The sequence below is a fragment of the Phaethon lepturus genome, unplaced genomic scaffold (assembly GCF_000687285.1).
Source record: "Phaethon lepturus isolate BGI_N335 unplaced genomic scaffold, ASM68728v1 scaffold12517, whole genome shotgun sequence".
Taxonomy (NCBI): domain Eukaryota; kingdom Metazoa; phylum Chordata; class Aves; order Phaethontiformes; family Phaethontidae; genus Phaethon; species Phaethon lepturus.
Genome location: NW_010554101.1, coordinates 80,501 through 106,730, shown reverse-complemented (window position 1 = coordinate 106,730; position 26,230 = coordinate 80,501). Strand labels below are relative to the sequence as shown.

The following is a 26,230-nucleotide window of genomic DNA, read 5'->3' as shown; positions in this document are numbered from 1 at the left end:
CCAATGCTCTCCCCTCATCCACCAAGCTAGCCACCTCATGAGGTTGAGTCTGGTTAGGCTATGAGGTTGGTTACACATGATAGTCCCTTCATAAATCCAGTCTGACTTCTGATCACCTTCTTGTCCTTCATGTGTTTGGACATTGTTTCCAGGAGGATTTTCTCCATCACCTTCCCGGACAGTGAGAAGAGGTTGACCAGCCTGCAGTTTCCCAGATCTTCTCTCTTGCCCTTCTTGAAGACAGGGGAGCATTTGTTCTCTTCCATTCTTCATGAGCTTCTCTTGTTCACCATGACCTCTCAAAGATAATTGTGAGTAGCCTGCCAGTGACATAGGCCAGCTCCCTCAGCGTTCCTGACTGCAGCCCGTCAGGGCCATCAGTCAAAAAACTTAGGAAACAAAGAGAAAACATTAGAAAGCTGTCCCTCTTGATAATCAGATAGGTTTTTTAAACTCAGATTGCATATTTGTTATACAAGGAGCTGCTCAGTGTCGGGACTACAAGATAATTAATAGGAAAATGTGACTCATGTTTTATTCCAAGTTCTGATACACCTGCTGTGCAGTGAACTTTTGCACTCGGAATATGAAGCAAACCTGTAGTGCTTGTCAGTTCATTAATAGTATTTAGTTTTATTAAATTAGAGACTTTTGCAAAAATCCTACCCTGCACAAATAATTATCTTCAGTATACTTTTCCCCTTTGTTTCAGGGTTGGTATCAGTTAGTATCTATATTAATTTTTCTTTCATACGCTAAGTGATCAAAATACCATACACCTTTCTGTCTCTGTGTACAATACTTTTGAATTTACAGACATACTTTTGAGTAAAACAGATTAATTGGATAACCACCTCAGGAAAAAGTAGTTCTGGAAATTAACTTGCAATGAGTTTCATCTGTCTTTCATATGAGACGGTGCTTTGCCCTGTATTCTTCAGGATTTTAAGAGGTTGCTTATTGCTACTGCCACTTTTGATAATAAAGGAGTGCAATCCAACAGATCCTTTCATTGTGCAGGACTCGATCTGAACTGTTTTCTGCGGGAGTATCAGTCCTTGGGCTGTGTCTTTACGTGGAAGGCTAAGGGAAACTGCGGTTTGCTTCAGTGAGGAAGGAATACCTCCAGCACTTGGGCTGATTACAAGGTGCCAGTGGATGCTTCATTTGGCCATGGCTGCCTTTTGGATGGGTGCACTATTCTGTGTGTAGATTAGGGAGGGAAAAACAAACTGACCCTCTTTTTTTGTTGTTTGCTGTTTGTTTTTTTTTTTAAACAGGCAGGTGCAATACCATTTATGAAGGTTGTATTAAATACATTGTTGTGTTTTTCTTTCTTTCCTCATTTCTGCAGATCTTTCAATGGAAGAATGCTGTGACAAGGGTATTGAATGGGCAAATAAAAACAGAATGTGTACTTCTCTACCATTAATACCAGAGTCCAGAGAATGCCGGTATGTAGTTATGTATTATATATTAAACTATTGTATATATTTTCATGTTAAACCATGGGGGTGGCAGGTATGAAAGCTGATTATAAGATGAAGCACCTAGGTCTTAAACCTGAGTTTTCTAGATCCATGTCTAGCCTTGGGAAAAGCTAAGTATCTACTTTTCTTCCATTAAGTCCTTCTAATTTTTGCTGTTGGTCTAGTGTGGAGTCACCCAGCTCTAACCTGTTTGACATGTGCTGTCTCTTAGTCAGAAGTTTTTCCACTATACTCACAGGCCTTGGACTCTGCCTACAGTCAATGTATCTCAGCAGGGCTCCACTAATGTCAGCAACGCTTCTGCAGTTCATACTGTGAATCTAGCCCAGTGATGGTCCAAATTCTTGGCCCAACGTTTTTCAAGAAACACAGCAGATCCTGTACATGAATAATCTATAGATTGCATAGATACGTATGTATGTAAGACAGCCTTTTAAAACTGCTTCTCCTGTGTGGTGCCACACAGATAATTGTCTTGCAGTTCTTAGTTGTATTGCTGGTTGGGGGAACTTCAAGCTTAAATCAAGGAGATTGCTAGTTACGTAGTGACCGACTTCTGTCAAATGTATTTGACTGTAGAAAGTAGTGAACTTTACTTAATAGATTTCTTAATTCTACTGACATTTAATAGGATGTTAATTTCTATTACGTAATCTAGCAAATGGAATAATGACGTTAAATGTTAAAATTATTTGCACAGGAGTATTTTGGTTAAACTGAATCTCTTATATGATCGGGGCATTCTTTTTTTTTTCTGTTGATGACTGTGTTATTTTTGCTGTTAAACACACTTGTGAGATTTAATTTGTGGAGCTAAATTTGTGGTTGGTAGTTTGGGGACAGTGTCACAGAGGACTTTATATTTAAAACACATTACATTACTCCCCTCTATCTTTTCAAATGGATTGCAAAGCTATTTAACCTTGGTAACTGTAGAAGTGTTGGATTGATCTTTATTGTGGAAAGAATGTGTCTTGCAGGCAAGTTTGTCCATGTTTTCTGACTTTTGCATTTATATTGGCATTGAAAGCAGTCTCTTACTCAGAAAAATTGACAGATAGGACTTAAATCACAATTTAGGAAATACTTGAAGGGTCAGAAGAGTTACAGACAAAACAGAGGCAGGAAAAACAGGAAACCAAGTTTATTGAACAATCTGGGAGTAAGAATCTTGATGATTTAATAATAATTTGATTAACATGAGTTTCAATTCTGCTGTAAATTTATTCTTTTAAAGATTGCCACTTTAGAGAGTCTTCAGGACTTCATAGGAACTGAAACAAGCTTAGTAATACTTCATCTAGCTTTTGTGCGTAACTGATAGGTAATTAAGAAAATTATAGTGATGTAATGGTAAATTAGAAATGGGTAAACTCACATATTCTGCGAGAGGCATGAGCACTTACGCACAAAAAAAAGTGGATAAATTCATGCATCTATTCATGACACTACAATAAATGAGCATACCTCCCCCTGAAGCTTGGCTCTACTCTAAAAATGACTAAGTAGAATTGGCACCTTTGACTACTTTCTTAACAGCAGTATTATATTACTCCAGTTATGATTCCAAACTGGCATATCTGTGAGAGGTACAGCAAAGTCACTTTATGATGCCATGTCAGACACAAAAGTAGGGCCGACTCTACTCGTAATTGCTGGTGTAACTGGAGCCAGACTGAACAGTGAGGGAGCATGATTCCTTTTACAAGCACTTGAGGGTAATGACACCAATTGTACATTTTTTTCCTACTGCACAGAGATGTGAGCAAAACTGGGTTCATTGCACTTGCTGAGGTCTAGGCAGATGAGAATATGGCACAGGATGCCTTATGGGCTACAAGTTTGCAAAAGAACTTCCTATTTAGATGCCTACATGCAGTGGGAGCTGCTGAGGAACCGCTATCTATCATTTTCATTTATGTGGTTGCTAAACCCCAGCTGGGATCTTTTGACTCTAGTGCAGCACAGTGTTGGACAGTGTAGATCATCTGACTTTGCTCTCAAAAAAACATGGCCTCTTGGGTCTACAAAGCCATATTACTTCAGGCCAGATGGAGCTGTTTGCCCTGCGTACTTCAGCTTGGGTTTGCAAGGTTAGCAGTTGAACACAAGGGAAAAATACACAAGGGAAAAATACAGTGTGAAGCGAGCAGAGTTACTGAAGTAAAGATGGTTTTGTGCAGTTACTTTGCAAAGACAGTGCAACACTTTCATTTATGTGGTTGCTAAACCCCAGCTGGGATCTTTTGACTCTAGTGCAGCACAGTGTTGGACAGTGTAGATCATCTGACTTTGCTCTCAAAAAAACATGGCCTCTTGGGTCTACAAAGCCATATTACTTCAGGCCAGATGGAGCTGTTTGCCCTGCGTACTTCAGCTTGGGTTTGCAAGGTTAGCAGTTGAACACAAGGGAAAAATACAGTGTGAAGCGAGCAGATTTGATGAAGTTACTGAAGTAAAAATGGTTTTGTGCAGTTACTTTGCAAAGACCGTGCAACACAGAACAGATTGGATGTGAGTACTTTGCCCAACATGCTTTGCAAGAATTTACATGCTGCTTTTGCATCCTTTGCTTAGAGTAGTAATAACGGGATCTCGGATTCAGTCCTTCCCTCCAGAGCAAGCCCACCGCTAGAGTTTCTTTTGCTTTTCTTTTGTTCATGTGAGGAACAAGCTACCTTGTCAGAATTGCACCTCCTTGACCTTTCCCAACCATTTAAAGCACATGCCAAGTAATCAAGAAGGATTTCCACGTGAGCACTGACATTTTCATATTTGCCGTGCATCCAAGAAACAAGCTGACTGTTCTGGGTTTCAACATCTTCTTGGGATCCTTCCCCCAAAGTCTCTTGTGGTTCTTGAGGGACTTGCCGTCTGTGTGAGTGTCACTTGCTGAATATGGTACAGCTTGATCTGCAGATGTGCTCACTTTCTTGTCCTGCACCAGAGGTGAGCCAGCCCCGTGTCTGAACTTCACATGAATTTATAAGATCTATCTGACTGCTGTTAATCGGTTGTGTTTAAGTTGAAACAAGGCTCCGGGCTCAATGTCCAGTTATGTCTGCAATCTCTTACTGTGGCTGCTTGTCCCACAGATGAGTATACCTCCTTGTATTATCACTCTGGACAATGACAGTATTTTTCTCTGTGTCTTCATGACTCAGTAAATATGAGTGTAGAGTTTTAATGAATAATATCTTTGACTGTCAGAACAGCAGCTTTTTGCCCATTCATCCATTTTCTTGTGATGTGGTTAAAATCACAGCAGCTGGAAGCAGCTGCCATTTATTTTTGGAACTCAACCTGCCCAATAAATCTTCTTCCTTTCAAAATGAAGAATTTCCCCTGCCCAGAGCTCTTAGCAAGTGAACTTAATTCCTGGGCCAGAAACCACATATCTCCATACGAGAATTGCATGCCTTTAGCACCATGTAAGGTCTTTTTGGAGTTACATCGGGAACAGCATTATTTATTATTAGTGTTGCAAGAATGCATAAAAGAAGAAGCTACAGAACACTCTGCTAGGTACTGTACGAAAACGGAACGAAAAGGTGGTCTGTGTTCCCAAGCAGAGACAAGGGGCAGCACTTGCAGACAGACTCGGACGGGAACACAAGGAAGTAGTACGACAAGAGTGTTCGGAGTGATAGGCACCAGATGCTTAAATGCTGATAGATGTTTACTGATTTATGCCATCATAAGTCTGGAAGAGCCTGAGATTTTCGACATCAAAGTTGTGACAGCTCTGTGTCTGAAAAAGCTGTTTAAAGTTATTTTTGGAGAAGTTGTCTTTATTAATTATCTCTTCTCTGTAGCCTGCTAAGTGTGCCTCACAATCACTAAGATTTTTGGTTTCACGGTCAGAGGGATAGAAGAACAGTCTGCTATGTCGTGAGGGGTTTGTTGCCACTCATTTAGGATAACTCGCTTACCTCGCTCTGCAAGTAATGTCAAACTCCTTCTCTGCCACAGTGTTATCATTATTGTTTCTCTACATAACATATGATATCAATATTATTTTACCCTTTACCTTCAAGAAAATTTTTATTATGTAATCTACAGTTGCTTATGGATTGCAGCTAATTAAGTTTGAGCTTTGTTGAATAAATTATTTTTACTTGAGTCCTTTGCTGATTTATAACACATGATCAAACATGTATATTTTCATTGTTGAGGCATTCTTTATTTTTTTCATTTGTCATATTGTGTCACTCATAATACCAGATTTTGCTCTTGCTCTTAATTTTCCTAGGCTCATTTCTGTTGCATATTAAACTGCAAACCAAAAGGACTACGGGTAGAAGACCCAGCTTGTTCTTGCAAAATAATTCTGGAGTGGAATTATTCCCTTTTTAATTTTCATATTTTTTGTCCAAGACCTTCCACTGTGCACATGAATAGCACTGACATCGTTTGAAGACAGGCTAATAAGTAGAAGGAGAGAGGCAGAGGGTAATGAAATTAGGCTGACAGCAAAGACATTGTTTTCAGAGCAAAGTCAAATGTTAATGCTTTTATGGAAAGAAATGAAAGGAAAAATAGGTGATTATGAAATCTGTGCTGGTTTAGGAGTGCATCCTCTGGGAAGGAGAATAATAAATGTGAAAGGATTGTGGAGGTAAGTGGACATGTAGATTTTCAGTTGGAAATTTATTCTGTGAAAATCAGTAACATTGGTTAGATCTTAACAGAAAGTAAAAGTGAGAATATAAACCATGATTTCTTAACTTGATTTATAATCAAATTACTGGTAATGAAAGAACTTTAATTTTAGATGAGCATCTACAACAAAGAATAAGGATTTTTTAATGTCTGAGTGATTTCTGTTCACTAGTGAGCCAGGAATAAAACTCATCTTTCAGAGATGCATGATTTTACTGGAAATATCCTCAGTGAATGTCAGTTGTGAGGCCTCATGCTTCCGTATTTAGTGTTTTAAGATTTCAGCCATATTGTAAATACCTATTAATTTCAATAAAGTTCTGTTGCACTGTTTTAACTGAAAATCAGAATACGGCAGATGAGGAAAAAGTAGTCTTTGGGGTTTTTAATTATTAGGAATAATTATTAAAAAAAAAAAACAAACAAAACAACACAAAAACCCAACACAGGAAGGTACTGGTCTGCTTTCTCTTTTGAGAGACCAATATTGTAAGCTGTCTGTAGACATGAAATTAATAGGAATGCTACCCAGGAAGAGTTGAAAGGTTTTACATGAAGAGACAATTCCTGTTAGCCAGTGGAGATGGCTCCTTTGCTCTGCTGTGAAGGGGAAAGTGGGTATGTACTGTATTAGGGTCTGAGCCAGGGAGACACACATAACTTGGCAAAGACAGGGAGAGATGCTCTTCATCTCAAAACTATCTGAGTCTGAAGAGCTTGTGGTGGTGTGCTCTAGTGACCATCAGCACGTGGGCTAGTGTGCAAAGGGAAAAGGATGGTCAGCTGGGCAGGCTAAGCTGCAGCTGGAAGACCAGCACTGTGCAGATTTTTCTAACATTTTTCTCTGCCATCTTTCAAGGATTTCTACCTCTGTTACAGCCACACAAGTGTTTACAGTCTCAAGCAATATTTGCTACCGGTGCAACTACACGGTAGGATTTGGGCAATGAAATGTGATTTTATTGTTGTTGTTCTGAGATGGAACAAATGGTATTTTAATCTAGTATTCAGTTGATGTTTAATTCCTTATTACGGTTTGGGGTGGGCCACATGGCTTATGAACACAGCTGTGGGAAACATTTTAAGAAACTTTCTTGTTTTGGTTGAAATTGCCAATTTGTCAGAGATTTCAAAGAGATGACTTGTATTTGGGAAAAAAAAAAAAAGCGCCACACTGGAAATCAAACAGATCTACTGAAGGACTGCTGTTTTTTGTTTATTTGTCTGTGGCTAACATATCTAGCTCCTCAACAGGACTTGGAGGGCTAAAGGAGCTGGAAAGTCTCAGCTCCCACACTCTTGGGCTTGAAGCTCAGGTTTTATAGGCTTCCAAAGTCCTGATAGTCAGACCACCCCAGAGCTGGGCATGGAATGGAAATTCTGCTTCAGAGGGAATTTCAGCAACAAAAAAGCTACATATTCTTCCAAATTGGAATTAAATCAAATATCAAAAACTTCAAATATTCTGCCAAATAAAGTTACTGTCCTGGGCTTAACTTCTTGCTATGACTTTAGAGTCTATTGCTGAACACTTTGTTCATGAACTTATCCTGGGTTTTGTTCCTATACATTGAAATCTCATAGCTATTTTTGTCCAAGTGAGGCCTTAGAGATGAGGGAGTCCCTCACGCCACCTGGGAGCTGAAAGCTTGTCCTGTGGTCATTGAGAGCTGGGAAGCTCCTCCAGAGGTGATGCATGGGAATCCACTTACCTCAGATGACAGGCAGAGAAGCTTGTAGTTCAGTGGTGCAACTAACCTACCCCTCTTCCTTATTCTTCCAAAATTCCAACAGTGTAAAGAAAAGATTTTTAAGAGTAAAGGGTATTGGTTTGCTGAATATCTTTACATAATTTCATGTATTTCTAGGTAACCCTTGAAAAGATTTTACTCATCAGCTCAAGTAACTAGATTTGGGGGGAAAAAAAGAAAGGTGAATACTCTTAACAGCAAAGAGAATCCATCCAGTGTTGTTGGTCTGTATGGTTGGCTGGTTGTTGGTCTGTATGGTTTATCAGTTGGCCAGATGTGTAAGGCTTCTGATGCCAATGGGGATGAAAGTGCATTTATAGGGTTTTTCTGTGCATTTCTTATAGAGCTCTAGCATATCAGGGCATGCCTTTTAGGTGCTCCTGTTGTAGTGTAAATAGAATTACGAGCTTGGATTGCCTTTGGGATAGTTTCCTTTCCCCTAGTAACATCATTCTTAGAGAAATTGGGTTATCACAGAACACATGGATATGCATATATCCTTGTGTGTGTAATCTGATTTGTTATTCTCTAACTTTTTTCTGTGTTTCCCAGTGTCTCTTGCAGGAGGTAGTGGTGGAAGAGCTTTAAATTGCAAGCTTCACCCACAGTGCTACCCAGCAAGGCAAAGTTGCATGTAAAAACAGAGTGGAGAGAGGAGAGATAGGTCCTTGAATGGGCTTTGCGTGCAAGTGGCAGTAGCAACAGGAGTGGAGGAGTTTAAAGCCTCCTCACACAGATTATTTTCCACAGGAAGGAGTTTTCAATTTATTCACTGAAACTGGGATAAAATAGAATGATTTTTATGAGCAGTGGAAGTAATAAAACTGAGTTTCCTGTAGATTTATATCCTGTCTCCTCTCCATGTCTTCATGCTCTGTAATACTCTTTTTCTCTCCCTTGTCTTTCTTCACCTCTTGCTTGCAGTACGCTCCATTTCTCACTACGACTTTTGCACTTCTCCCCATATCGCCAGTTGTCCTAGAGCAGTGCTGTGAGGTTCCTTCAACATGCCGTACCTGTTTGTTTGAGCAAGGGGCAGCAGGCGCCAGGGTTGACTGGCCACAGGATTGCAGACTCTCACGATGTCCATTGCCTGGCTTCTCCTTTCCATCAGTCGGAGCACTGATTTGGTTCTCGCCATCCTCTGTTCAGCCACCAGCTGTCACAAAACATGCAAGAATGCAAGTCCTGGAAATGCTAAGCCCTGTGGCAAATGTGATTGAAGTTAGCCGTTTGCTTAAAAAACAATTGTTAGGACAGACTGCAAGGTAGACAGGCAGTTAAACTGTATTAAACATATGACCTTAACTGTATTAAACATATCACCTAGACATTCTGCCTTCTCCTAGAGAATGTTTTTACTACGTAACTAAAATGTGTGCCCACAGCAACTTCTCTCCGTGAGTCTAGTACAAGTGCTAGTCTTTCCCTATATGTGACATTCTTCTCCCATTGCTTCCATCCTTTTATCAGCATGACTCAGGTGCAGTGCTGCCACAGCCAGTTGGAGAAGCAGTACTGTTCAGATGGGATTGAATTTGCCAACGTGCGTGAGGAGTGTGACTCACATATCGGTGAAAATTCCACCTGTGAAGCTGAATACTTTAAGGTGAGACATTAGAGCTACTCCTGTTCATCTTTAAGAAGTGGTATTGACTGTCTAGATTGGTATTAAGGGTTGACCCTGAAAGTCGCCATACTCAGTTTGATGCACATAAACATTTTTTTCCCACCTCCACCTTGTGTCTCTGTTAAAGCACTTTGTGCTGCTTTGGGAGAAGCAGTTCCTAGTTGAGCGGAACAGACTGTCTCCTTACACTTTAGCCAAGGCAGAGCGTGTGCAAAAGGGTGGAAAGTCTTGAATGGGTAATTGGCTAGGAAACTACTTTCGCATGAAAAGAAGACATCAAAACTGTAAGAAGGGGTGGGTAAGAAACTCAAGTCTCATTTCAGGCTTTAGCTTTCATTAGAGCTTCATGGCCTAAGGTCAAACTCAGTGGTTTTCAATATTGGTGGTCCAAAGGGGTAGGACTGAAGTTAATCCTCTCAGAGTACTTATAATTCCAGCTTGTGTACATGTCCTTAGTTAACATGACTCTGATTTACAACTGAATGGAGACGTCTGTAAGCTTGTGGTAATAGCATTTGATATAAGAATAAGAACGCCTGTCGTTGGCATCTTTAGTTAATCTGTGCCCAGCTCTCCACCTTCTTTACTATCTTTGTCTCTCCTTTCTTGAAAGTGAAGGTATTCATACCACTCTGCAGAGTGATTTCGAAAGAAAGTTCCACCAGTAAGATCATCAGCTCGACCATGACCCAGTCATGAACAGCTCTGGTCCTATTACGCTTTCTTTCTTTGGTTATAGAAATAGACGAGAGGGATTTTACTTCTGCCCACTGCCAAAGATACTGAGTGTTTTGGTTCATTCAGTTAAAAAAAAAATCTACTGTATAGGAGATGGCAGACAACACTTACAAGTTGTGTCTCTCTCCAAAATGCCGGGTTGATCATGTTCCTGGCAGTAGGATGGTGCTGGTACCAGGGCTGTGAAGTAATCCACGTTCTCGCCATGAGTAGAAGAAAGGTAACACATGCTGATGAGGCCGGCATTGTTGGGATGTCACAAACTTGTCTGCATGTGCAGCGTGATTTTGTCCCACGGTGGAGCAGGTCCCACAGAGGGGACTTATGTTACTTCTTGACCACATCCAGGGTATGCCCTGCTCCTGGCATGGAGGTTTCCTCTCTGCAGCCTGTGCCGTTAGAAGCCTGTCCATCCCAATCTGAATGTGGCCTGAAAAAATACTTAGCCTTCTGTGTCAGTACTCTGAAGGGGAGCAGGAAACCCACTTTCCCATCAATTGATTGATGTTTCCGTATGTGGGCTTGTCAGTATGAGGAAGAAGAGTTAGTTACACTGTTTTTTAAAATGGCCAGACTTCTTTAAAGATGGCAGGTTTTCATGGTGACAGCTGTATTATTAAAAAAAATGGACTGCGCCTTGATCTCTGGCCCTGAGAATAAATGGCTCAGCACAGCTCATGTCACATAACTGATATCTTTCTCCTGCAAAACACGGTGCATGATGGCTGTTGGGAACACTTGTTGGCCTGTGCTAAGCCCAAAATATGTTTCAGCATTGTCCGAGAGGATGTTAGTTGCCATTAGGGCTTGCTAATATTTAAACATTACAGATGGTTGTGGGACAGTGCCTGAGCCCATATTCTGTCCCTGTTTAATTCACTGATATAAACATAGTCAGTGTTACTTATATTTGTGAGCCACATTCTGCTTCCCCCCTCTTCCTAATAGGAATATCCTACACTTAATAACTATACTGAGGTGTCTGTAGGAGTATCTTTGTAGATAATCTCTTTGATCCATGATGGACATCAATGATTTACGATCTAGTATCAGTGAACAATTCATCATTTCTTTTGTTGAATACATTTTTAATCTGATGATCTTGAGACATACGATTTATTTGGCAGTTGTGCCCTGCTGTGCTAAGCTAACATGCACACCAAGCCTGTCTCACATGGGCTTGAATCTCATTTTGCCTAATTTGGTCTGTTTTAGTTTAGCTTAAGTAGCATGGGAAATCTTTTGGATCCTCTCTGTCTCCTTCAAGAAAGCAGAAAGAGCGATTTAGTAATTCAGTTAGTAGGATTAATTGCAACACTTTGCAGCAAATGAGGCAGCTGATCTTTCTTTTGAATACAAAACTTGCAATTGGAAAGAAGATAAAAAGACCATATTTTGAAAACACTTGCCTCAGCTTTTACACTTGAAGACAGTAGGCATAGGCAATAATGGGCATAATTTTGCTCCTCTGTTTTTTTGGAAGCATAGCTTTTCTTGCCTTTACAAAAAGGATACAAAATTAATCATTAATCTTTAAAATCCTCTTCAAAAGACAGTAATCAATTTCCAGACTTCTTGCTGATACAGGAGATGCAGAAATGGTTTTATGAAAGTTTCTATGACAGCAGCCCTGCAGAAGAGAGTGAAACTTGTAGAAATTTTACCTTCTTTAAGGTGCTTGGACATTTTCCCCAAAATTTGTCATAGGTACTTTCTTTTTCCAAAGATAGAAGTATGACCGTATCTCACCAGTTTTGTCAAGAATAATTTGGTTGTGTATATTAGGTAAGCACAAAAGTTTTATTGCTTTGGACTGTTGAACATATTATTTAATTTTGTCCAGATCTTCAAAAGTTCTGAAAAATTCTGCTGAGTTATTTGTATTCTTTTCAGTCTGTTTTTCATAGCATCTATGAGTTAGTCTGGATTTCAGCAAGTGAGAGACCTCTTGTGGACAGATACACAAAAGCAATGTTAATACATGGTTCATGCTTCTAGATCTGGTAGCTTAAATGGTGACATAAATAATAAAGAACTGTTATAAAATTTAACTAAGAGAGCTGATGGATGAAAGCAATTCCAGGTGCTTCCTAGTTGCACCAAAAAAAAAAAAATCTTCAAACTTCTCACATGTAACTATTCCTTTATTCCTTCCATCTTTATTCCTTTCTGTGAGAAGGTAAGGTCTAAGAGCAGGTAGGACACAGCTTGCTCTCCAAACATGAAGATCAAGATAAGGCTTTGAAGCTGCATGGGCTTTTGTTAAGAACAGGAGAGGTGCAAAGGAAAAACGGCTGAGATTATTATTGTGATCACTTAAGAAGCAGAGGCTTACAGGCAGTGAAAGTGTGTAATAACAACTCGATTGCTAGGTTGTACCTTCCATGAAGGCAGCGATGGTTCTAGCAAATGGGTGAATACTCATCGCAACCTGCCTCCAGGCAGCTGGCAACCTTTGGAAAATGGCTGCAAACACATCATGAACTAACACGGAGCCTAGACTGCACTCTGTACTAAAGAATCAAAGTTTTTCAGAATAGGCTAATAAACCTGAAAAAAATAGTGTGAAAAAGGAAATGTTGAGATTAATTTTACAAGGATAGTGATAGTTATAATGACATGCTGCTTTGTGTCTCAGAATACCAGAACGCTCCGTGAACATGAGTTAAATAATAAACTGCTATATTATTATCTCTCCACAGTGGGAGGACTGAAAGAAAAAGTGACTTTCCAGGTTCACAGGTGAGGTATGTGGAGATGTAAGCGGTGTTGTGGTTTAGCCCCAGCTGGCGACTAAGTACCACACAGCTGCTCACTCTCCTCTCACCCCGAGGTGCGATGAGGGACAGAATCGGGGAAAAAACCTTGTGGATTGAGATAAAAGCAGTTTAATAGGACAGCAAAGGAGAAGGAAACTAATAATAATGATAATGATAAAAGAGTATAGTGATGCACAATGCAATGGTTGCTCACCACCCGCTGATCAAGAGCTTGCCCCTGAGCAGGGATTCCCACTCCCAGCCAACTCCAGTTTTAGTGTTCTATACCGAGCATGACATTATATGGTATGGAATATCCTTTTGGCCACTCTGGGTCAGCTGCCCTGGCTGTGCCCCCCCAGCTTCTTGTGTACCTCCTGGCTGGCAGAGCATGGGAAGTTGAAAAGTCCTTGACTTAATATAAGCACTACTTAGCAACAGCTAAAAACATCAGTGTGTTATCAACACTGTTTTCATCATTTTAAATCCAAAACAGAGCACTACACCAGCTGTTAGGAAGAAAATTAACTCTATCCCAGCCAAAACCAGGATAGCAGGTCTACAGAGTCTTGGGTGTGCTCTGAGCATGAGGCCATTCATCAACTTCTCCGTATTTTTCCTTAGTTGAACAGGAAATGTTAGCCTTTAGGAGTGCCAGTGCAGAGTCTTCTAGGGTCAATATTAAAAGCCAGTTACTATAAACATCAGTGAAGAAAAGATTTGACACTTCCCATCTCTGGATCATTTTGGCTGTGGTATAGCAACATAAATTACTATGAAGATGTTAAATCAAGATGCATCATGCACAGTTAGAATAAATACAGGTTGGAACAAATGGTTTGATGCATACAATTATGTTAAACGAAGGTACAGTTTCTTACAGACATTGCAAGACTTAGCAAGCTCTGTGCTTGAAGACTCACACTGACTGGAGACAGAGGTCTTTCAAGTAGTGGCTCGACCTGGCAGAAAAAAAGAACGTAAGGTTATCCAGCACTTCAAGAATGGCAAGATTAATGATCACTCTTTACAAAAAAAATCCAGAGAAACTCTTTAACTCCCAATTTGAACATTGTGTGACAAGACAAAGAAATAGATTTAGTCAATTCATACCCCTAACAGTAGAAGCCAGTGAGTATATCCAGAAGTATATAATGTCAAAATTTGGCAAGGTATCAGCTGTATTCAGTAACTTAAGATTCAGTTACGAAAAATACGCAAGCTTAAGCAAACAGTGAATCTTCAGCTCAGTTTTCATTTCTGTCTTCTAATTTATGGTTCTGAAAATTGGAAATATAACAAAATTATAGACAGATGTTAAAAACTTTGGGAAAGATGCCTCAGGAAAATGTTAGACGTGTTAGAGTGAATAAATATTCAGAAATGTCGCAATTCTTGGAAGAGATCATAAAGTACTTATTTCTAAAGTAAACCAGAAAAGCCATAAAAGATGGAAGTATCCCAGACATAGGAGGGTTGAAATGAGAGCATCTGCCACTGGATGGAAGTAGTTGGAGAACCAAGTAAAAAATGTGGGTAGTGAGGAACCGTCCCACCAAACAGTAGTTCATAAGGGAAAACATGTATCTTACTGTTATGGCGGGCATGAAAACACCACCCCAGCACTGGCCAGGAGGGAGGAGTTCCTGCCAAGCAGCGTTCTGCAGCAGGGAAAGGATTCAGTTGTGTATTTAAAGACAAAGTACAAAATAGCATGCTTACATACTTCATAAATGCTGTAAAGTAAAAAAAGGTTGACGAAACAAGGAAAAAGGCTTTTACTGTTTTACTTTAATGCTGCTCTAGGCTTTAAAAGAACCTTTCATTGCAGTTGAAAGGTAGAGAGGGAGAAACATATATAATACCTTATAAGGGAAAACTTAGAGTATAGGCAGGGTATGCATCTGAGAGTAGTGAAAGAAATTTAATAGTTGCTTTCTTTTCAATAAGTGTGGTGCTTAAAGCACCAAATTACAGAAATTTAGTTCAATGTTTAGCTACTTTATATTCTCTCTGCTCTGTTTAATGGTGCAGGCTATTTTCATCAGGCAAAAAAGAGTCTGGGAGAATAATAAAATTAACAATAAAAGCTTAAATCTGCTTTTATGTGACAGTAGCAATTGGCAGACACCAGTTCCAGAGAACCGAACATCTTTGCTGCCTTCTAAGAGCAAGGAAGAAAACTGAATAAATCAGCAGTGTCCCCTCAATTTAAAATAGAAGGAAACCTCCACAGGATTAACTTGTCCTGTGTTCCCTTCTGTGGTGTATTTAGCAGGTCTGGAAGAGGTGCATCATGTTTCATTGCTGGAAGCCATGTCAGGACTGTGATGCTTTTAAATAATGTTTGACTATGTAATCTCTTTTCCAGAGCAGAATAGCTTCTCTTTATGACCTGTTAACACTAACCTTGGATGAATCATGTTTGTTCGCTTGTTTTTGTGTTAGTTCAGAGAGGGATATTTTTTGCTGGGAAGTTGAGTAGGCAGTTTAATTATAAACCGAAGTCAAACTTCATTGATCGTGTCCTGGTTTAATTGAACTGGACACGGAAGGGAAGCAGACGTGTTAAGAGTTCCTGCTGCTTGCTGGTGTTTGAAACTGGGCTATGCAGGCAGGGAGCAATGAAATTCCGTATACATATGTGGACCATTCTGGTCCTCCACATCACCCTGCACACGCATATTTGTGTACGTACGCAATATTTGTGAGAACTGGATCCAGGTTCTGTGCTTGGCTGTGTGTAAGCCAGCTGCAGAGCTCACTGAACTCAGCTACAAATTAAAACGGAGCCTGACTACACCAGCAGTTCTTAAAGAGTTTGCAGAAAATTTTCCTTCAGTTTGCCAAGATGAGATAACACTGCTGACAAAATTTGCATTTATTTGTTCAGGGCTAGGTTTGACCTTTTTTTTTTTTTTTTAACCAGACATGTTGTTACTGTTGTTTGCTGGGAAAGGCTGCTCAAGTTCAAGGACAGAGTTGTGAACCCAACCCGAAGATAGGATACCAGTGTGGAATTGTCTTCAGAGCTTGCTGTGTGAAGGGTCAAGAAGGCATTGATGTGTCCATCAGTGATGATGTTCCTAAAAAGGAGCAAGGTATTTTATGTTGCAGGTTATGGAAGAGTGAAACATAAAATGATATGGGGTACAAGGAGTACTTGTACTTCAAATTATGTCTGTTGGAATTCCTCTAACTTGACATCTCCTTTGAGTAATTTAATGATGCATGTTTTGGAGGTAATTTTTTTGGCTAGTGATAGCTGAAATGTTTTTTACCACAAGAGGCTAAGAGAGCTGGAAAGTGATCGGTCAGTTCCTGGTGTCAGAAGTTAACTATAAGATAGGTTATTTTGGCCACTAATGATCTTATCATGGAAACTGAGTATAAGCTATTAATTTTTAATGGCATTTTGCCCACTGATAAATTCTTAATCAAAAGGAAAATTGACAACCGATTTTTTTTTTTTTTTTTTAACTGTATTTAAAAGCCAGATGACCTTTGCCAGCTTGGCAGAATTCAAATGTTGCCTTTTGTGTGAGAGGCAAATGCCCACAAACTGGGGGCATTTGAAATACCTGGACTGCCTGGGAGAACTGAACATTTTTGCGAAAAACGGTATCTGCATTTCTTTGATATTAGAGGGGCATCTAGATGGCAGCAGCTCCTGACACCCTTCTCCATACCTAGTCCACAGAGCTGAAGAGAATGAGTGTGGACTTACTGACCCTTACAGAACTGGGTTTGGGGTTTTCATGCTGTTTTCACTTAGAGACAGACCTGAAACTGCAAAAAAGTCATGCTGTATAATGTTGCCTCCTTCATGGGCATTTGAGCACTGAAAACATGCAGTCTGGCTTGCAGATCACCAGTGACAGATTTTGGGAGACATTATCCTAATCAATCACTTAAACTCAGACCCAAATCCCACCACAAAAGCTTGCATTGGTCTGCTTGAGGTGGTGAGTTTTCAGGCTTGTTTCAGGTCTTTCAAACCAGGCTTATGTCAGTGTACACCTTTATCAAGTAACATTTAGAAATGCCCTGGCAGTTTCTTTGTGTATGGCTGTCTCAGCAGGGGAATTCCCCTTGTCCGTTAGCACTGGGTGAAGTGACTGGGCTGGTAGATACCTTGTACTTAGAGCACTCTGCTAATAACAAAAATTTGCAGTCTCTGTGTACCTGCATAACGTGAGAAATACGTCAACACTTGAAAATCCAGAATTGTGAGTGCAGCGTACAGTATTTCCCCACTCACCCTCATGGGCAAGTGGCATACATAATAACCATTATGCATATAGTTAGTATGGTTATTATGGCACATGTAATAACCATTACGCATTGCAAAGATGGGTCTATGTCAACAAGCAGGGCAGGACAATGTTCTCATTGTTAAACCAAGAAATAAGCAAGTGGTTGAACGTAAGTCAAATATACCTATTGATAAATAAAAATTGCCTGTAGAAAGGCAGAGCAAGCAACATGAAGTCTTTGTTAGTCATGAAGGGGAGACCAGTCTCCGTTTTGTAAGGCAGCTTTTTGGACTAGCACCTTCTGTTTGTGTTATGCAAGAGCAAGGCATGCTGCAGACGGTAAGGCAAGCTGACTCTCTGTATGATGCTTTCTTAGTAATGTAAAGAGCAATCTCTGGTACTGTGTCCCCAGAGACCTCTGCAAAATCAGACCAGACTTGGGCAAACTGATTTCATTAGCTTCTGTGTGACCAAAATGTACCTCTGTGGCTTGAGGACTCAATGTACCAACCCAGCCTTGTGCCACTGCACAAAAACTTGCTTTCACATCTGTGATGTATTATTTGCCTGTAAGTGACTGCTGAATAGGCTTATGGACAATCACTGAAAAGAGACTAAGCTTCCTATTCAATGACAGAGGATTTTGAGACTGTGTTCTAACACATCTCACTACCAACCTACCATTTCTCCTGCGTTCAAAGTGGCGGGATTGGAGAAAGTCCATTAGCTGGTTCTTTGGGCAAGCAATTGGTTCAGGCAGTGGATGTATTCAGCCCTTTTATGTCCTCCGTGTGGCCAGAAAGAACTCTCAGGACACACACATGTAGCAGAAGTACCTCTGATGAAATCTCTCCAAGTTAAGGTATATGAAGTACATTTGAAATAATGCCATAAGTAGGTGCCCAGAAGTTGGGCGTGGAGTTCTTTTTGGAATGAAGTCTAAATAAATAACTGAGGTTAATCTGATTTTCATTAAAACTGTGAGTACCTCAAGCTACTATAAAGTCAGTGGAAGCCAAGCGTGCCCCAACAATGTGTCTTATGAAAATGAGGTTAAGCTTCGGTTAAAAGCCTAGTGTTAAGAACCTGCATTTGAAAAACTCAGCCCATATGTAATCTATGATCACAGCATGACTTTCATACTGAATCAGTCAGATGGAAAATGCCCCATGGCCATGTGCATTTGAATGTCAAATTTAAGTATGAAATAGCTGTAAAATATGTAAATAATGCTCTTTAATTTTGTCCTGGTTTATCCAAAACCCTGGTCTGAGTCCCGTCCCAAGCAGGCAGCTTTTTACTGTGAGAAGAAAAGTGCTTTCTCCTCTAATGCCTCTCTCTCCTCTTTTTAGTTGAAATTTCAAAGGAGGAACTAGACCAAGAAGATCCTTATCTGCATGACGGCTGCAGAGGTAAGTCAGGTGACTAGTCCTGTTAGCCAGCTCTTCTGTGATCGCCTCCAATAGAAGTGAAGCAAACTTGGATCTAGAGATTAGCCAAAACCTCTTGCCTAGGCTATTTATGTGTAAAAATAACAGAATGAATATCCTTTCTGAGAAATAGTAGGCCATTATGTGATTCTTCAGTAGTTCTTTGATACAAGGGAGGCATTGTGTCCCATAGTGGAATTCATCTTACCCAACTGAAGCTTAGACTATGCATTTAAATTTATTTAACTCCTAGTGGGTAATACTTCAGAGGTGTTACCCATTGAACCCATGGAGTACTCTGGATTCCTTAGAACATGGGGATCCTATATTAAATATGTGCATTCTTTTATTCTCCGCTTGTGATGATCAGGGTGATTGAATATGAAATGAAACTTGTTTCCTTTTGAGATTCATCACCTGAAAAAAAGGAAGAAAAGTGGCTATTGTCCTCATTAGCCAGGCTGTTCTGCCTCCTGGGAAGAATGTGTTATTGGGATATTGTTCTGCTAAGTATTCTGATTTATTGCTTGTCACATGTGATATACATGTCTATAAACTTAAAACAGCAGTGATTTATTATTTTATACAAACATTTCAGAACTAAGTAATGTGTTTAGGATAAAATCAATTTAATAGTCTTATATTCCAGTTAAGAGATGATGTACTGTGCTGCATGCTGTATAGCTATTACACTCTAGAGAGGATGGAAATGTCTGCTAGGTCATTAGCTAGTCAAAGCCAACACTGGCTCTCCTCCTTGTCTCCAGCTGCTAATTATAAGCGATGACATAGAAAAATGTGTCATGTATTTTCCTAGCATTGTTTCTTATGTAATCATTTGTTGCATTTGTCAGTTAATCAGCTGGCTGCAAGAGATGGGTTGGTATGACTAATTGCAAATTAATTTCTGTCTATAGTATATTTTCTGATAAACTTGTCATGCCAAAATTACTTGTGATTTCACATGGGGAAACTTAAATTTCGTAGGCAGTGGAACTTCCAGCATTTTGTTTTGGAGCACCTTTGTGGTATATGAGGAAATGAATTCTGTTCTTCCAGTGCCTCCACGATAGGTTTTACTGTGGCTGACAGGAGTTCACAGTATCGGCAAAGGTTCAGAAAGTGGTAGCTGTCCATCTCAACCATGAGACTGTGGTTCCTTCTAATGTCATTGCCTTTGCAAGTACTGTGTACAGACCTAATTTTCTCTGGTGTATTAATGGCCCTGTCCTCATTAGAAATTGTTGCACTTCAAAAAATTATTTTAATTCACTCAAAAGTTTAGAGTATTATAACTGCATTTGCTCACATTGGTTGTGGGCAAAACCGTTTGTTTAATGCCTGTCCAGCCATTCTGAAAAATGGAAGAAGACAGATTCTATTTGTACTAAGAATATCAATACTCTTACAACAAATAGTTGGAAGTATGTAACCTTTTCTCTACTATGAGAATATTAAATTTTTTAAATATTAATTTATTTTTTAACAAGATCAGAAGTAGTAAGTTTTCTTAACGATGAGCCAAATTTTGTGTAAACTTCCTATGGTATCCTCTCTTTCTGTCTGCCAGAATAACCCCAGTGCTCTCACATCCTTTGTGACTCCTGCACACAGCTCTCTAGATACTCCAGTAGTAAGTCTTGGTTCCTTTAGGTTCTCTGAAGCCTTTGTCACCCACAGTACCCTCTTCTCCCTTCCATGTTTCCTGCCTGCTGAGTAGGAAAAGAGCATATGCTATAGCTATGTCAGGAGTATGGTCCTAATAATGATGGGCTAAAAATAAAGCCTAATGCAGCTAATAGTGAAAATGTTTCATTAACTTACAGTGATGCAGCTTGTCTTCCTTATTTTACAGTAATCGCCATAAAAAGTTTTAATTTCCCAGCCAAAACCTGAGGAGGTGTCTGAGCTCATCAGCATTTTCCCTTCAATTTCTAACAATGATGGGCTATGAGCGACTCCTTAACTTACTTCCTTCTTGTATTCATTTTTAGAGCTAAAAGAATCCAGTGACTACAAACACTTCTTTTAGTGTTTAACCCTTTCCTTCTTTTGTGTATGTGTGTGTTTAGTTACCTGCTTTTCTAAATAAATCAGCAAATGTCCTGTGAATCAATGGTTTGTTTCAGTTCCTGCAAAGAGCTTCTTAATTATATAAGACTTCTTAAAATATCCAATTAGGTGGTGGTCCCTGCTCTCAGCAGTGCAGAGACACAGGATCCAGTTATGTCTGCTCCTGCTTTGTTGGGTATCAGCTTCAACCAGATGGTGTCAACTGTGAAGGTAAAAAAAATAAAAACCATTGCCTCTATTATCAACATCCTTGTTTTAAAAGATCAAGAATAGATAAAAAAAATCCAAACAGAAGAGATCAGAATATTATTATGCCAGCTGGGCAAAAATATGAGATCATAAAAAGTTGATTTAAATAGAGTGTTAGAATGAGAGTTGTGGGAAGATGGAGTTAAGAAAGAATGAGTAGAAGAGATGGAGGATTTACAGTGGAGAAGAGGCAGAAGATCTTGAATTCATTGTTGTGAATAAAAACAAATAAAATACCTGTTCTTTTTTATAATAGTAGGTAGTAATTGATAAGGCAGGTGAAATAGAGTAGGATTCTTCAGGTTGTTACGGACACAACTGACAGAAAGGATGAAAGTTTTGAACTTTCATTGTGAGTGGCATGGGAATAGTCAAGGGGGAAGAATTGTTACATTTCTCCCAGAAGAAGATTTAAAGGGACATCAAATGCAATGGGCTGGGATAGAGCTCACCAGACTTGACTTCAGACATGTGCAATGTAGACATCTGCTTCTGAGCTAGTCAGCCTAGGCTCCTTTTGTTGCTAACTGAGAGAAACAAGCACTTTGAGGGCATGGTTCATCTTGCCTGTTTTGCATAGCTGTTCTAGGATGAAAGGCATTACTCATCAGGAGTGCCTTTTTGTCTCATTGAAAAGGGAGCCTAGGTAAGTAGCACAGATACAAACTTCAAAATATAAAATAGATACTGATAGTTGGTCAGACTAACACTAACCTAGTGTGAAATATAAAAAGGAAAAACTTTTACATGTGCTACATGCGGATGCCAAATATTCTCATGCATTCAAAGAGAAAATGAAAAAATTCACAAAAGAAATGTCTATCAGTAGCTATAAAGTAGAAAGTTGCAACCTGTGGCTCGGAGAGTCCCTAAACCTAAGCCGTATGTCGGTGGGAGGTAAAGCAAGGAAAGGATTTCTGAAAGTTTGCCTCATTCATATAGTGACTATAACCATCTGCTGCTGGACCCAGTCAGATGAGATGGGTCTTTTGCTCTCACTCAGTGCAACTTCCTCTTCTTTCTTAAGTACTGTGAATCAGCAGTCATAAGTTGTGTTACCGACAGGGTCAAAAAGTCTTTACTGGCTCGTGCTGTGACAACAGGGGTGAGTAGCCACGTTGTGGGTGTGGGTGTGTGAGCGTGAGGCCAAATCCACACCATTCTTTGTATCCTGATGCTCAAAGTAATGACTGGTTGGAGGTGTGCCCACAGCTAGCCTTGGACCTCATCTCTTCCCAGTGATTTCATTTTTCTTATTTACTCTCTTTTTAAAAAAAAAAAATGTTCATATTGTAGATATTAATGAGTGTATCACTGGGACACACAGCTGTGGGATTGGACAAACTTGCATCAATACATTAGGATCCTTTCGCTGTCAGCGGGACACAAGCTGTGGAACTGGTTATGAACTAACGGATGACAGTCGTTGCAAAGGTACGTCCTGTGCAGACAAACTGAAATCTTCCAGGCTTAAGTAAAAAAATAAGTACATCATCGTGTCATGCTCTTTGACTTTTGGTAAATACACGTGTAAGTTGTAGTTACACAGGGGCGCACAGACGGTGCTAGTTCTTCTGCGACAGTAGTTTTCCACCTGTCACCTTGCAGATACCAGATCAGGCTGTCTGGGGACTACTGCAAAGACTACCAGGAGAGAGAACTACATTTATTTTACACGGGCAATTTGTGTTGCGCAATAGGAGCTGCTCTGGGGACTGAAACAGTTGATTTTGAAGGCCCAGCACTCACACTATACGCATTTTTCTAGTGTTTACTAATCTGGTCCTGTGAATTGGTTGCTCTTTTAGTGAGTGGAGCGCCTGAGTCCTGCTCCTGGAGCATACCTAATGGTTTAGTTTCACCTGGAGGAATCACGTTTGCACACTTCAGAGTGTGAAGCAAAGTGTGGCAAGTGGAGTGACCAGGTGATTCAGTTTGAAAATGCTAAGGTGGCTGTATTTTAATAAGAAAAGTAAGGCTTTATCCACAGGAGGTTTAAATTTGTTACAAAGGGGTTGATTTCTTCACGACAACAGTCTTAGGGATTTAAAAGTGAAAAAGGGTTAAAAGCACTGTTCTTGACTAGTTATGTTTGAACACAAGGGTAGTAGTCTTTTTTTTTTTTTAACTAAAGAAATGACTGATTTCAAGTTGCATTTAGCTCAAAGTATGCTGTTACGTGCATCCATAACTTCACTTCACCTGATACGCTACCTTCACAGAGGTATAAATTAGCAGCAAAGACCTTTTGATGTGGAATTGGTTTCCACTATGAGAAAGTCTGTTCCTCCAGAGCTTAGAATTGTTTGTAAACAGAGTAATTTCATTCCACTGAGTAAATGAACTCAACCAAAACTCTGGGTAAGGTTTTATCGTAGGAACTGATCGGTGGTGAAAAATAGAATGAATAAAAAAAATGAAGAACAAACTCCAACACAAAACCTGCAGAACATACAGACAACGTTTTTCAAAGTATCATGGTCTAACTTTGATCCCTTTGAAGTAAAATTTCTGCTGATTTGAATGACATCAGATTTAGGCCAACAAATAGCTTACCAGCAAGTATTAACAGTCTTTCTCTGGTGGAAAAAAGGAGTATGGGCAGTAAATTACGCATGCCATTACTGTTAGAAATGTCTTATCTGGATAAGATATGTTAATAATGTTAATTATTAATTTTATGTTAATAGTAATAAAAATAGAAAATGAATAATCTTCATGTATTATTTTTAAATGCCAAGTAAAATGACTGAATTGTGCAATGTGTAGAATCCTGCTGTTTTTTTTGCTGAACCCAATTCATTATTAACCCATCCTAAACTTAAAACGGGCTCCACAATCATTATTTAAGTCTCACAAAGCTCTAGGGATGAGCAATTGCATCTACTGTTGTGTCAACTGCATAAATGGGAAAGCTGAGGCATCCTATTGCTAGACATTTTCTGCATTTTAATAGCTTTAGGAGATTTCATGCCATTGCAAGTTGGCAAACATTAAATTTTGGTTACTTTTATGTGGACAGGGTTACATTCGTGAATGAAGCCTCGTTAGCCCTTGTCTGCTTTATCTGAACCATAATTTATTCACAAATATTTATTGTCAATTCTGAACTGGAATGGAATATTAAAGTGAGCAGAAATCGTATTTATGTGCATTTTGAAGCACAATAATGCACGGATATTGCAAGCCTTGATAATGGATGGGAATAAAGGCCAATTAATTCACTTACGAAAGAAATGAGCAATGCCTGCATTCAGTCTAAGGTTAAAATTAAAATCGCGCTTGGACATATAATTAAACCTTACTGACTTCAAAGCTGAGCCCATGTATAAGCACACTGCTGAATCAAGGCTGAACACTGCTGAATATGATGCTTCAGGTGCTCTATAATCATTTTGAATCAATTAGATGTGAGAACTAAACTTGTAAAGCATAGTAAACACACGCCCCCATATGTAACATTAATAACAAAATAATAAAAAAAACCCTCAACTTTTTCTGCCTGTTTTTACTCAGATTCTGTTTGAGATAGTAGACCAGATTCATCTTGGGTCACTGCATTGAATTGTATGAAGGTGCACTGAGGATTAATCTGTCTGACCTTTTTAACTCTGTCTTATGTTTTAAATGTGCTGAAAAAGCTTCTGTCAAACTCTTGCTAACAATTTTTTTTTGTGATGTACCAGATATTGACGAATGTGAGACTGGTACTCATAACTGCCCCCCCGATTTTATCTGTCAGAATACTCCAGGATCTTTCCGTTGCCGACCCAAGCTACAGTGCATGAATGGGTTTATACAAGATGCGCTAGGCAACTGTATTGGTAAGACATATTCTTATCTCAGTGAATACTTAAACGTTGCCTATGAGATAAGTTGTGGTTTCATTGGGTGAGTTCTGAGCTTGTCAAGTCATTCTTCATGCATGTATGTATTCCTCAGCTGTGTGTTTTTTCTGCGCCTTTAAAGGCAGGCTTGGTCCCATAGGTCAGATTTACAGATGAAAAATACAGACCTAAATACTAGACCTCTATTTTTAATGAGATTTGATTACCTAAGGCACTTAGCTGCATTTGAACATTTTCCTTAAGTCTTTGGGTATTTTATCTGAAACAAATTTTTTTTTAAAATTGTGATACGTTTCGTAAAACATACGTGATATGTCGTGGTCATATGTGATACGATCACAACACGTGATATCATCACATATGTGCTAAATTGTGATACATTATGATCTCCCTCCATCCAGAAGGTTTTAGCTAAACCCTAGTATAAAAAGCTGTAATTTATGACATCCTGTGTAACACACTTTGTTGTATTAGTATGTGTGGTTTTACAGGTATGTAGGTCTTTCCAGACCTGTCCCTTGTTAGTTACAGCCTATCAAGAACCTTATTATGTATGAGAACGATGGGCCAGTTATAATAAACTGTGGAGAGGAGTTTTATTTTAAAGACTGATTACAGTCTGTCGGGCTAATGCCTTGTTTCCAAGATTCCGACCGAACAGAATTATAACCTTTATATAAATATGTTAGAATTACTGGTTTCCAGCAGACTCTAAATGGTATTGTCTAACGTGACCTACAAATCTATCAGTTATTCCCTTGAGTAGTATTTTCAAGTCTCAACTTAGCTTTGAATTCCCCCAGCGGCGTAGCATGTCTTGGACTTGTGGAACTGGCTGGGCGGCGGCAGCTGCCAAGTCTAGCTCATTGTCAACCCCGCATTCTCCTGACCGTATCGTACCCTGTAGTGCCGAAATCTGACACTCGAAGCACTGAGACTGGAAATAAAATTGCATTTTTTAAAATGAAGGGGGCCGGTGCTTGTGCACAGCAAACCCTTTGAAGACGTGTATCTGCCATAGCTAGCACCAGGTCCATGGTAGTTAGTAGTTTGCTTGCCTTCACTGGCATTGTAAAGCCACACCAATTTGCAGCAGCAATAGTTATGTTTGCTAAAATCCATTTGCTCGGAATATTTACCAAAACGATCTCATAGACTGATTTTACACACTGTGAATCAAATGCTGCCCTATGTGGTGCTGAGGGGAAAAAGTATGAAACTTTCCTGTCCGTCTGGCGTCTTTGTAATTTGAAAATTTTACACTCTAGTGAGCTGGGATTGGCTTCATATTATACTATGTCCCCTTCCTCATCTTCAGGCATCCAGAGTTTTGCAGGTTGGATG

At 39.5% G+C, this 26,230-nt stretch overlaps 1 protein-coding gene across 2 annotated transcripts in view; it reads left to right on the top strand.

Annotated features, from left to right (window-relative positions):
- Positions 1–1,358: 1,358 nt before the first annotated feature.
- Positions 1,359–26,230, top strand: part of FBLN7 (fibulin 7) — a 67,067-nt gene continuing 42,195 nt past the window's right edge. For both annotated transcript variants that reach the window (XM_010291724.1, XM_010291725.1), the window contains exons 1-7: positions 1,359–1,454; positions 9,377–9,512; positions 15,960–16,131; positions 18,639–18,698; positions 20,898–20,999; positions 22,335–22,472; positions 24,725–24,862. In XM_010291724.1, the coding sequence (XP_010290026.1) occupies positions 1,363–1,454; positions 9,377–9,512; positions 15,960–16,131; positions 18,639–18,698; positions 20,898–20,999; positions 22,335–22,472; positions 24,725–24,862 (838 nt within the window). In that variant the 5' untranslated portion in view covers positions 1,359–1,362. The remainder of the gene's footprint in view (positions 1,455–9,376; positions 9,513–15,959; positions 16,132–18,638; positions 18,699–20,897; positions 21,000–22,334; positions 22,473–24,724; positions 24,863–26,230) is intronic.